At 42.8% G+C, this 14,002-nt stretch overlaps 1 protein-coding gene across 1 annotated transcript in view; it reads left to right on the top strand.

Moving 5' to 3' along the window:
• The window catches only part of PAPSS1 (3'-phosphoadenosine 5'-phosphosulfate synthase 1), a 115,047-nt gene that overhangs the window by 85,003 nt on the left and 16,042 nt on the right, over positions 1-14,002 (top strand). The window contains exons 10-11 of the mRNA XM_056565948.1: positions 6,591-6,859; positions 13,391-13,620. Coding sequence (XP_056421923.1) covers positions 6,591-6,859; positions 13,391-13,620 — 499 coding nt within the window. The remainder of the gene's footprint in view (positions 1-6,590; positions 6,860-13,390; positions 13,621-14,002) is intronic.

The following is a 14,002-nucleotide window of genomic DNA, read 5'->3' on the forward strand; positions in this document are numbered from 1 at the left end:
AAAGAAGCTACCACAAGCAAGTCTGGGTGAGTGCTCCGTTCTTCTATTGTCTATTAGATGCACAGCCTTCTTTATTAGGTTTGTTTACAGCCTCATTTCCAGCTGTGCCCTGGGCTCCGTTTCATTCCTGCTGCCTTCAGGCTGAGCTTATAAAAGTTTGGAGTGGGTCACCTGAAGATCTTGATAGAAGTTTTATTTTGTGTCCTGAGACTCTGATGTCTCTCCTTTGGTGGCAGGATAGGAAAAACTTATTAAGTGGGTTAGATTGGAGAATTATGCACCCCACTATTGTTACAACTAATGCTAGTCCTTGGGGTTGGGGAGCTCCTTTTTGTCACCAAAATTTTCAGGGGCCCTGGGAATCTTCTTTACAGTGTCCTCTCATTATAAAGAATTACTGGCTGTCCTTCATGCCCTGCAGACAATTGGACACACTATCTCTCAGAAAGATGTTAAGATTCTTACAGATAATTCAACTGCTGTGGCCCTTATAAACAGACAGGGTACAATTAAGAGCCCTCATCTAATGTACCGTATATACTCGAGTATAAGCCGACCCGAGTATAAGCCGAGACCCCTAATTTCAACCCAAAATCCCAGGAAAAGTTATTGACTCGAGTATAAGCCTAGGGTGGGAAATACCTCATCCCCCCTGTCATCATCCAGACCCGTCATTAACATCCTCATCATCCCCTTGTCATCATCCCACACATCCCCCCTTCATCATCCCCTTGTCATCATCCCACACATCCCCTTATCATCCCACACATCCCCCCTTCATCATCCCCTTGTCATCATCCCACACATCCCCCCTTCATCATCCCCTTGTCATCATCCCACACATCCCCTTATCCCACACATCCCCCCTTCATCATCCCCTTGTCATCATCCCACACATCCCCTTGTCATCATCCCACACATCCCCTTATCATCCCACACATCCCCCCTTCATCATCCCCTTGTAATCATCCCACACCCCCCCCCTTCATCATCCCCACCCCCCTTCATCATCCCCACACCCCCCCCCCCTTCATCATCCTCTTCTCATCATTCGCCCTCAGTGGTCTTCAACCTGCGGACCTCCAGAGGTTTCAAAACTACAACTCCCAGCAAGCCCGGGCAGCCATCGGCTGTCCGGGCTTGCTGGGAGTTGTAGTTTTGAAACCTCCGGAGGTCCGCAGGTTGAAGACCACTGCGGCCTTCAACATGCGGACCTCCAGAGGTTTCAAAACTACAACTCCCAGCAAGCCCGGGCAGCCATCGGCTGTCCGGGCTTGCTGGGAGTTGTAGTTTTGAAACCTCCGGAGGTCCGCAGGTTGAAGACCACTGCGGCCTTCAACATCATCCAGCCCCCTCTCACCCCCTTTAGTTCTGAGTACTCACCTCCGCTCGGCGCTGGTCCGGTCCTGCAGGGCTGTCCGGTAAGGAGGTGGTCCGGTGAGGAGGTGGTCCGGGCTGCTATCTTCACCGGGGGCGCCTCTTCTCCGCGCTTCCGGCCCGGAATAGAGCCGTTGCCTAGACAACGACGCATCTGCGTCGTTGTCAAGGCAACGTGACTATTCTGAGGCCGGGCCCGAAGCGCTTAGAAGAGGCCTCCCCGGTGAAGATAGCAGCCCGAACCACCTCCTCACCGGACCACCTCCTTACCGGACAGCCCTGCAGGACCGGACCAGCGCCGAGCGGAGGTGAGTACTCAGAACTAAAGGGGGTGAGAGGGGCTGGATGATGTTGAAGGCCGCAGTGGTCTTCAACCTGCGGACCTCCGGAGGTTTCAAAACTACAACTCCCAGCAAGCCCGGACAGCCGATGGCTGCCCTGGCTTGCTGGGAGTTGTAGTTTTGAAACCTCTGGAGGTCCGCATGTTGAAGACCACTGCGGGTGGGGGAGTTCACTCGAGTATAAGCCGAGGGGGGTGTTTTCAGCACGAAAAATCGTGCTGAAAAACTCGGCTTATACTCGAGTATATACGGTATCTCTCTTCCCTATGCAGAAAAATACCTAGCATCAATATCAGCAGTTCATCTAAAGGGCTCCCTCAACACCATGGCAGACTATCTGAGCAGACATTGTCCCCATAAGGGAAAATGGCGCCTAAACAAGGACATATTCAGAAACATCTGTGTACTGTGGGGCTATCCTCAGATCTGTTTGCCACCAGAGAGAATCCCCAAGTAGAGCAGTTTCTCTCCCTGTCCCCCTCAGAGAACACTACAGCAGTGGATGCACTGTCCCAGTATTGGAAGTGGAGTCTGAGCTATGCCTTCCCTCCACTAGTATTAATACCGCGAGTTCTAAAAAAAATGATTCGGGAGGACAGGGCGAGGGTCATTCTCATAGCTCCGTTCTGGCCCCACAGGGCATGGTTTTCCTGCCTCCGGGAGAGGTCATTAACAGAACCTCACCAGAACAACCAGATCTTTTGTTTCAGGGTCCTATATTCCATCCAGGGGAATAGCCGATAGCTTATACTGGAATATCGGTATAAATTATCGGCTATCTGCCTGAAAGGTCGCAAATTATCGGTATCGGCCCTAAAAAATCGATCTCGGTCGATCTCTAGTAATTACTCACCGGTAATTCTGTTTTTACGAGCCATGACAGCACCACTGCATTCCCACCCCTTTTTTTCTATATAGTTTATTTCAAGGGTGCTTAGATCACTTGGGTGTAGCATATTAAAATGTATATATATATATTTTTTTTTATTCAGTTATTATTGTTCTTGTCATGACTGTTATTACTAACTAAGTAGGAAGGCTCTTCTAGGTCTCTGTAACTCACTGAGGATGGACAGGAGAGGACTTCCTTTTATTCTCCAGGGTTTCCTGTCCCTAGGGGCAGAGTCCCTCTCTCAGGTGGTGCTGTCATGGCTCGTGAAAACAGAATTACCGATGAGTAATTACCGACTTTTTAGGGAGACAATTTAAATGAAAACCAAAATTTTGCACATTTTGGAGGGTTTCATTTTCACACTGTACACTTTATGGTAAAAATGACATGTATTCTTTATTCTGTGCATCAATACGATTAAAATGATACCCATGGCTAGATACTTTTATATTTTTGTACCGCTTTAAAAAAAATCCACCTGTAACTTTTTAATTTTTCCATATATAGGGCGGTATGAGGGCTAATTTTTTGCACTGTCATCTGTACCTTTTATCGATACTACATTTGCATATATAACATTTTAGATAATTTTTTTTATAATTTTTTGAGGGAACAAAACGTTATATTTGATAGTTCGGACATTTATGCACCCGGCGATACCAAATATGTTTATAAAAAATGTTTACTCTTTTTGGGGGTAAAATGGGAAAAACTGACCATTTTTATTGGGGGAGGGGATTTTCACCTTTTTTAAAAACTTTTTTTTACCCATTTTTAAACTTTTTTTTTTAAACACTTTTTATGTCCCCATAGGGGACTATCTATAGCATTGATGGCGAACCTTTTTGAGCCCGAGTGCCCAAACCGTAATGCACGCCAACTTTTTTCCCTGAAAGTGCCAGCACAGCAATTAAATCAGAATATTGAGGTTTAAGTTTAGAAAATACAATTCATACAGTTACCATAACTAATTGACGGCTGTGTGTTTGTCTGTGGGGTGCTGTGTGTGTGTGTGGGGTGCTGTGTGTGTGTGTGGGGGGGGTGCTGTGTGTGTGGTGCTGTGTGTGTGTGTGTGGGGTGCTGTGTGTTTGTCTGTGGGATGCTGTGTATGTTTGAGGTGCTGTGTGTTTGAGGGGTGCTGTGTGTCTGAGGTGCTGTGTGAGGGGTGCTTTGTGTGGGGTGATGTGTGTTTGAGGGGTGCTGTGTGTTTGTCTGTGGGGTGCTGTGTGTTTGTCTGTGGGGTGCTGTGTGTTTGTCTGTGGGGTGCTGTGTGTTTGTCTGTGGGGTGCTGTATGTTGGTCTGTGGGGTGCTGTGTGTGTGAGCGGTGCTGTGTGTGTGTGTTTGAAGGGGGGTTTGGTGTGAACTGTTGTGTGTGTGTTTGAGGGGTGCTGTGTGTGTGAGCTGTTGTGTGTGTGTTTGAGGGGTGCTGTGTGTGTGAGCTGTTGTGTGTGTGTGTGTGAGGGGTGCTTTGTGTGGGGTGATGTTTGTGGGGTGCTGTGTATTTGAGGCGTGCTGTGTGTCTGAGGTGCTGTGTGAAGGGTGCTTTGTGTGGGGTGATGTCTGTGGGGTGCTGTATGTTTGTCTGTGGGATGCTGTGTGTGTGAGCAGCTGTGTGTCTGAGGGGTGCTGTGTGTGTCTGAGGGGTGCTGTGTGTGGGGGTGCTGTCTGTGGGGGTGCTGTCTGTTTGTCTGTGGGGTGCGGTGTGTGTGTGTTTGAGGGGTGCTGTGTTTGTCTGTGGGGTGCTGTGTGTGTTTGAGGGGTGCTGTGTGGGGAGCCTGGGGACTGCACTGTCGCATCCATCTGCACATGAACTTTATAAACTGTAAATGCCCAAGATATGAGTCTCCACCTGACAGTACAAGTAAAGCCTGGGCAATAATATACATGTCACACAGCTGAGGCAGGCACCGCCATACGGCATGCGGGGGGGGGGGTTGTTGGCGGGCACTGAACACAGAAGCACACAGTATCGACACAAGCCAACAAACAGCTCCAGCACAGGATTCGCTCTGAGAACTGTTACTTCCTAGCGGTCAGCCCCAGCACTTACTGCTCACAGCTCGGTCAGCCAGTCCCTCATGCCCGTACATGTTGCTCACCCCCTGAGCCCTGGACTCTGTTTACCGGTGTCTGTCCGGAGGGTGACCGCCTACTTCCCTCCGCCCGGTACCACAGCAACCACCACTGTTGGGAGCAGCGAGAGAGGGGGGATGATGTTGGAGCGCTGTGTAACGGCTGGGGGCGCTAGAGAGCTGGTGTGAGGTGGAAAGTTGCGACCCATGCAGACTTGTGAAGGCAGAGGACGCAGGTCTGCACGGGAGAAAGAAGCCACGCCCCCCTCTTTTCCTCCCCCCGGAGGACGCGGATCTTCATGGCAGAAAGAAGGCAGGGCAGGCAGGACGGCTTCTCATCTCCCCTCCCCCTGCTCTGCCTTTGGAGGATGCATCATCCCCAGTTTGTGTCCACAGAGGGGGCTTGGCGTGCCACCTTCGGCACGCGTGCCATAGGTTCGCCATCACTGATCTATAGCAATCATTTGATTGCTAATACTGTTCAGTGCTATGCATAGGGCATAGCACTGATCAGTATTATCGCTGATCTTCTGCTCGATCTCAGACCAGAGCAGAAGACCCCCGGAGACGGCCGGAGGCAGGTGAGGGGACCTCCATCCTCCATTACAGATGATCGGATCCTTGCGGCAGCGCTGCAGGCGATCCAATCATCTACTTTAACATGCGCATTGCCGGCCATTACCGGCGGGTCCCCGGCTGCTGCTAGAAACTGCTGTGTATGACGCGAGCACCGCTCCGATGCTCGCGGTCATACACAGGACTTAAATGTAGGTCCTGGTGCGCTAAGTACCGCCACACCAGGACGTACATTTACGTCCGTGGTCGTTAAGGGGTACAACATTCTATAACCCAGTGTTAAATAAGATATTTCTAGTACTGAATAACTGCTCATATCAACTTTAGGTTATGTTCATGTATCTCTCTTACAAGTGGATAGCTCCTGACCCATACACAAAATTGGGGAGATTTATCAAAACCTGTCCAGAGGAAAAGTTTCTTTCATTTTTGAAAAGGCCTCTGAAAAATGAAAGAGGCAATCTGATTGGTTGCTATGGGCAATTCAGTAACTCTTCTTCTGGACAGGTTTTGATACATCTCCCCCAATGTGTCTATGGGGTCCTGTTTACACAATTTTTTTTCAACTCTTGTTGATCCAGATTTTTTGTTTTTTTTTGGGAAGAAATGTATTCCCTAAGAGAAGGAAAATTGTCTGCTACCTACCTCTATGGAGGATTTTGCTTTTCTCTGGATCACCAATGTAGAATAATATGCTGAACTCTATGAATGTACAGAATGATTTATAATTTACTGGAAAAATGATGTTCCTGTGTTATACAAACGTTTTTCCATACTTTGAGATTTAAAAAATCATTTTGTTTCCGTTTTGGCCACGGATTAGCCCTATTGATATATGTCTTGCATTTCTGATGGCTTTCAGCAAGGAATACATGCAGTAATATGTTATCTATTCTGGTATATTAGAAAAGGGCATAAAGATATAAACATTGGATGTGTTAATTCATATCAAACTAATGTTCAGACTAAAGGATAGCTTTAATTATTGAAAATGATGTCCATTAGGAGCAGTGAAGGCCAAAACATTTTGGGGAAGAAAAAGAGTAGAGCATAACCATTGTGTGTGAATAAAACAATTTGCGCATATATTGTGGGTCACACACTGCTTGAGTGCTTTGGCGAGTAATATGTGCCAAAATGCAGAAAACCACTATGTGAACCTAAATGTTCTTCTTGGGTCTGAGCATTTTTTTTGTTCTCTGGTTATTTATGGTAGTTCTGGTGTGGCTTTTTATATCTCAAAACTCTGAAGTTACTTGTCCACTCTTGATTTACATCATGTCGGATATCCCCAGTAAGTTGTTTTTTTGTTTTTTCTTTTGTGCTATTAGATGCAGTCTTTGCCTTCCAGCTGCGTAACCCTGTTCACAATGGGCATGCACTACTGATGCAGGATACTCACAAGCAGCTGCTGGAACGGGGCTACCGACGACCAGTGCTTTTGCTTCACCCACTGGGAGGTTGGACAAAAGATGATGATGTACCCTTGATGTGGCGTATGAAGCAGCATGCTGCTGTCCTTGAAGAAGGTGTACTTGACCCAGAGACCACAGTGGTAGCCATCTTCCCATCACCAATGATGTATGCTGGTCCAACAGAGGTGAGTAATCATTGTCTCCATGCTTACATATATATCTTACTTGTCCCCTCTCTTCAAAGAATAGGAAAACCTCGTATTTTCATTATTGTCCTTTTGTTAGCAGTAACATGTTATAAAAAGTATGCATATTTTTTCTGGAAGGAGTGGTTTTAGGTTGTTCACTTTTACACTTGGATGTTATTCATTATCGCAACTGTAATTAAAAAAATAATAATAATAAAATATTCCTGCTGTCATTCATTGCCTTGATACTCTTAGATCTGACTCCCAACTTCTATTTTTTGTGAAGATTCCCCTGAACTCTGCATTGTTATACAGTTAGCACCTGTGTGCAATACAAATGCCTCTAACATCTACAAAACAATATTTGATGTTGTGGTAGCTACGTATCTAAGTTTAGATGGTGCAAATGGCCCTACACCACATAACCCTTTGTTCTTTTGCTTGGTTTGGTGATGGTTTAATATCGATTATGGCTTTATAGGTATCTCTTAGGATTACCTTTTTGGAGGTACCTTTTTAGTACCTTAAAGGAGTACTCCGATGCACCACCAAAAAAAAAAATGCCACAATGTAGCCCATTAACTGTAGCCCATTAACTTACCTGCCCAACGACCCCTCAATCTTGTTAAACGGCCCAGCCATTCTCCTGTTACGGCCGCCCGAAGTTCCTGGCCCACGCTGGGAAAAACTACATCTCCCAGCATGCCCGCTCCTGACATCCAGCCAGCTCCTGCCCTCCCCCTGATTGGGTGACAGCGCTTAGGTGGGCGTTTGCTGAGCTGAGCCTATGGCAGCTCAGCTCGGCGCATAAATGAATAAATTAAGTTGGGGTGAGTAGCCGACTCTGGGCTGGGAGGCCGGCACAGCCCGCAGTGACTCATGGGATCGATGAGTCACCGGGCAAAGATGGCGCAGAATCGTGAAAAAAAGGCAGTCGAGCGTCATCAAAGGCACCAGCTTCTAGCCTGATGGAAAACCGAGGAGAAGTCCGGGAAGAAGCCGATATGGACAAGGTGAGTACATTACAATGTAATATAACTTTTATTCATGCTTCTTTTCACAGGTAAAAGTTTTGCGTCGGAGTACTCCTTTAATATATGGCGGTTGCATTCTGACAATAAAGCAGGCTCTGGAGCTTATTGCTTATAAAAGTTACCTAGAGGGACTTAAATGAAAAAAAAAATGAACTAAAAAAAGTTTTTAAATATATAAAAAGTTCATCCCTTAATAAAAACTCATGTCACCCCCCCCCCCTTCCTATTTTTTTTTTAAATAAATATATTTATTTTTTGTTTTGATTTTTAATTATTTAATTGATATTGTTTTGTGCAGAAATATCTCACCCATTAAAATATAACTTTATTGATCCTGCACTGTATATAAAGAGAAAAAAAAGCCAGAATTGCTGATTATTGGTCACATTGGGGGATATTTATAAAAACCTGTGCTAGAGAAAAGTTGACCAGTTGCCCATAGCAGACAATCAGATTGCTTCTTTCATTTTTAGAAAAGGCTGACCAGTTGTGGTCAGCCTTTCCTTAGCATGGATTTTGATAAACCTCCCCCATTAGGTATAAGGAAAAAATATGGCTTTTGGTAGAAAAATAAGAGTTGTGGATCTTACAAGGCGAGGAGGAAAAAAATTAAATGCAAAAACTGACCTGGTTATTTAATGGGTGAAAGTTAAAACATAAATAGTTTTCCTTGTTTCCCTTAAGAACCTTAAGGGTACATTCACACGTACGCAGGGATTTGATGCGCTGGATTTTCTGCTGCAGATTTCAATGTAAACTAAATGACTGAGCAAAGCCTCTAATCTGCAGTTACAAATCCTGCACATCAAATCTGCACAGGATCCTGTACGTGTGAACGTACCCAAAAGGGATACTCCAGTGGAAAACAAACACGGACAGAAGTGTCAGCAGAGAGCAATGTGGTCAGACTGAAAAGAACAATACAACTTCCTTTGTAGTATACAGCAGCTAAAAAGTACTGGAAGGATTAAGATTTATAAATAGAAGTAGTTTACAAATCTGTTTAACTTCCTGGCACCTGCTGATTAAAAAAAAAAAAAAAACTTACACTGAGAGTGTACCCCTATAAGTATCTCCGTAGAGTATATGTTGGAATGTGTATGTATGATGGTACAAGTGACTACACTTTGTGTGTTGTGTTAAATGGTGGGTGGGTTGGTGTTGCTGGGTGTGTGGACTATTTGTGTTTTTTGCTCAATCGGTAGCCTGATTGAGTAGCGACTGTGAGTTTAAGCTTAAAGTGTACCTGTCAGATCCCACAAAAAAAAATATCCTGACCTTGTAAATCAAAATGTTTGCCTTTATCACCTATATTTATTATAATAATACCTCTTTTCATTATCTTACAGTGTTAGAATTCCTCTCAGGGGAAAGAGACGTTTCCCTCCCTTTTGGTGGTGGTGGGAGGTGATTGGTGTGTCTGATCATGCAGTCTTGTCCATGACTCATGGACATGCTGATGCTGCTGCAGCACTGTTTAGTATCCCAGTAGGTATGGGGACCCCTAGTGGTGGGGTTTTCAGGGGCAGTTTTCCTAATGAAATATTCTCAAATTTTTAAACGACCATATTACAAAAGGTCTTTTATCAGTAACAATATATAAAAAGTTTTTATCAGTAACAACACATAAAAAGTTTTTGCATCTGATAGTGCCCATCCAAAGCATTACGGTCATAAGAAACAACTTTTGACATGTTGATTAGATATATCAAAAGGTGTTGATTGCATCGGGTCTCACTTCTGAGACCCACTGTGACCGGGAGGCAGAAGTAGGACCCAGTGCGATCAACAAATTTTGACATATCTTAGCAAAATGTCAAAAGTTGGTTTTCACGATAGTAACACTTTAAGGTTTAGCTTATATTGTCACAGAAGACATCATAAAGAGTTACTTTTGTGGTACTTTTCTTTCTGTTATTTAGCAATCATCATTATGACTAGTAACTTTTCTTGTAGCTGTCTTACAGAAATGAACAGTAACACCTGAGCATCTGCTTTTTCCCACTCACTTTATAGCTCCACAGCCATTGCCAGTTAAAGGCAAAGATTTTCTTGTAGTTCGAAAGCCGTTAGATCCTAAATTTCCCTGCGTCATCTTTGGAGAAAAGTAATGAAAAACAAAATCCCTCAATACTAGCTGTTTTTTCCAATGACTTCAGACAAAGTCTTGCCAACATAGTCTCTTTTGCCAAAAAATAACAATAATATAAAACCCATCCCTCGCTTTAATCATTTTCTTTGGGTCATAGAGAAGACATTATACCATTTTTCTATAAAAGTAAATTATTTGCAGGCCTTTTTCTTGACTTTTGTGTTAAACAATACTGCATAGCTAAGCTAAAATACTGTATTTTATCCTGATGGTAGATTTAAGAGAAATTAGTTTAATAGGATAATATATGTTGGGCACTTTTATCTTTGTCCCATCACAGTTGTTTATGAAGCTTTAAGAATTCATAACAAAGGCAGTCAAGATAGATTAATACCCGCAATATCTTATCTGCAGCCCTTGAATAGGCTACAGATTATTCGTAGCCATTAATAGCTTTCTCTGTTGTGATGGTCTCTGAAGACCACCACCAAAAAGTTTTCAGATCCTTGCAATGTATTCACATTGCTTGTTAAACTCTGATTGAGAGGCTGAATCTAATGTTCTTCCCTGAACAATCGCATGTGTCTTCCAGTGATGCTTTCATTTTACCACATTTATTACATTGAACTGAAACAGGAGTCAGAAGTACTCATAGGCTACAGGCTTCCCCTCCACCGATTGACCACTTTCCCCCAATTATTGCACATAGGAAGCTGCTGTCAGTCAGTTAGCTTGTGAATATATCGGGCACCTGCCTCACACTCCACTGAAATCAGTCTCGCTACCTTATGTTGGGAAGGTAACATAAACTGGTTGACACGATCCCTTTAATTCAATATGACCAATGCCACTTCCTAGCAAAACAGGCAAAAATCAAAAAGTGGAACATAGTTCTGGTTACCCTTTCTGAAGGTCATTCTAATCCTACAAAAAAACTATCGCCAAACAAAATGTATATGCTACCCAAACCAATACATATCTCCTATATAAGCAATGGTAGACTGAGACAGAAGTATCAATCAATTATATACTTTATTGAGATCACAAAAAAGACACTTGTAAAAACACATAAAAAAAAGGCACAAAACACACAAGACAAAAAGAATTCCCACAGGTAAAATGGCAGAAACTTCTGGGTGGAGAAAGGATAACTTTCCTCCCGGGATGCCAGTTAAAGTGTTGTAAAGTGCAGTGCAAATCATATAGGCATAACAGGCAAATGTTCTAGCAGGGTATATAATTGCAAAAAAGATCCCGACAGTGAAAAAGTGCTGCAGTATATGTAAACATGCAAATAAAGTGCATTTATCAAGTAACCGGATCTATTGCACATACCCTAAGTAGCCCTCAGTATATCCGTACCTATAGAGTATACAGTCAAATACATGTAATGACTGGCAAAAACAATGCCCCCTACTGTAACCAAAAATGTCCCCCCAGAGCTGCACAAGATACCTGTGAGTCACATAGAAAGTTACCCTAATGTGCGTTTGGCGTTCCGCTTGATCACAGGGTCAGGGCCTTTCTGAAGGTCAGCCTAATTTTAAGCCCCCATCACAGTGTATGGCATGTGGCGGACTTGATTTCTTATAATTTTCTAAATAGTTTTTCCTTTGTATCAGTCAACAAATTTCCACCAGCTTTTATATTTTCCATCATTCTCATTCCCCAATCACTTTAAATTCTGCATTTTTGTTCTAGCTGTGAGCAGAAGTAACATTTTATAGACTGTGTGCATTTCTGGCCAAAGAAATAGGCGTTCCTGAGGTTTACATCTATGGAACATACTGCACCACTTGGATTAGAATTCTGATGTGATTTATTTATATTGCATTGATACGATTTTTTGGCAATAGGAAGCTGGGCAAAATGTTTATACAGGCTAAATGAATTGTCTTCAGAGAAATGATTCTCAAGCCAAACTGGGAGGATCTTTAATTTGAACACAATAGGCGTTAACAAGCTAAATATTAGGGCGAGTTTTCTAGCCAAGTTACAAAATAAACAAAAGTGCCATAAAAGCCTTTAAGCTCTTCTGTTTCCCTTTTTTATATGATTACTTGATGGTCAAACAAATGTATTACACTCATATATTTATCTGTATAGTAAACTTTTTTTTTCTTTTGTATTATTGTCCATTTATACACAGTTCCAAGTAAGGTATTTTGGTGTGGTTATCATTATGTAGGTATTGCTATTCCTTGTTCTGTAATCTATTATTTAGTATTTTTTTGAAACAGAGATGGACATATTTCAGGTCTAGATAGGGGTAACAATGATATTGGATAGACACAAGATGTCTACAACATCTGATCTATGCAGTGATCTTTGAGCTGCATCCAACAGCAGTGCACCTCCCTCTGGGGCCCTTGATGGTTTATTATAGTACATCATTGTAGGTTTAATCTCAGAGAACTGTCTAGAGTGAGTACAATTGTCTTGACCTCCACATCTGTAAAAAGTATTAAGTCGGTAAAGCTGGCTTTACATATAAGAAAAGGGTTGTCCACAGTGTAGCTGATCAATCAAACTTTAGATTTTTTTTTTTTTTTTTTTTTTTCTTATGCACATGATCAACCTGCCAGACTAAAATGGCAGATCAGGGTCTTGCACAAAAAGGTAAATCATAGTTGATGTTTGCTATTTAGTTTGCATCTATTTCTTTTTATTTATTTATTTTTTTCAGTCTCTAGCTGTTAACAGGAATGTTTTAATTCACTCACAGTAAACAAAATGTAAGTAAGAAAGACAGTAAGCAGAAATGGACAGACAGAGAGGTAGACTGACTGATATCTGTTTCTTAGGTGATTGCTTTTTGCAAAGTTATAAAATCATGTTTTCCATCTGAGACCGTGTTTTGGAGGTCGTGCTAAGCTGCAGCATGCATGCCTCCTCCCCACTCACTCCTCCCTGGGGGAGGGAGGTGTGTATTTTGCAGCTTAGCACAGCCTCTGCAAGACTTGAACTGAGAAGGAAAACATTTTATAAATTTTATCTCCTCTGTCTGTAGCTCTGTGTTTTAGAGCTGATAGAACCCCTTTAAAAGGGTTTTCCCATTTGATAAAGTTGTCACTTAGCCCCATGATAGAAGATAACTAGATGATCAGGTGTTGGAATATGATCTTGATACAGGGACCGCAGTCTCCTGGCAGAATGGAGTGGCAAGTAACCGACGTTCCATTTAATCCTCTGTTCCAGTCAGTAGGGGATACCTTTCTCAGGTGGTAGAGTTCCCATAAAATTGTTTTCTGTACAGTCCCTGTTGTGGATTACTGGAACGATTAGTGATAATTTTTTTGTTTAGTTAATGACCCCCCCCCCCCATTGTTAATATTTATAGTTAGCAGTTTTCATTATTCATGTAAATGCACATTGCACTTCTTACTGTCTTTCAAAATACAGGTCCAGTGGCACTGCAGAGCTCGCATGGTGGCAGGAGCTAATTTCTATATTGTCGGGAGAGACCCTGCCGGAATGCCACATCCAGCTACTGGAAAGGATCTGTATGAGCCTACACATGGAGCCAAAGTACTTACCATGGCTCCCGGTTTGATCTCTCTGGAAATTGTCCCATTCCGTGTGGCTGCTTATAACAAGAAGAAAAAGTGCATGGACTACTTCGATTCTGCTCAGTAAGTTACTATCTGTACATAAAACACACATATAACAGTGAATGATAGAGATCAGTCAATCATGTCTATCTAAATCTATCTCAACCATGTCTATCCTAATAATCTGCATAAGGCATGAATAATATCTGCTAAAATGCTGACCATTGAACTCTCCCCTTTGCTTCTTGTAGGAGAGTACATATGAAATATTCCAGCCAAGTTGGTTTATATTTTCAACTGATCAACTTAAACACCAAAACTTTTTTTTACCAAAAATTCAATGAGCTGTGAAGGTTAGCTTCTTTGATCCTGCAATAGCTTTTATGCTTGCTTCCAGCTGATCTTCATGAAAGTGCAACATTAGAGAAAAATTGTGGGTACAGTGTCCAATCACTATGTCTTA

The sequence above is a fragment of the Hyla sarda genome, chromosome 1 (assembly GCF_029499605.1).
Source record: "Hyla sarda isolate aHylSar1 chromosome 1, aHylSar1.hap1, whole genome shotgun sequence".
In the NCBI taxonomy this organism is placed as follows: Eukaryota; Metazoa; Chordata; class Amphibia; order Anura; family Hylidae; genus Hyla; species Hyla sarda.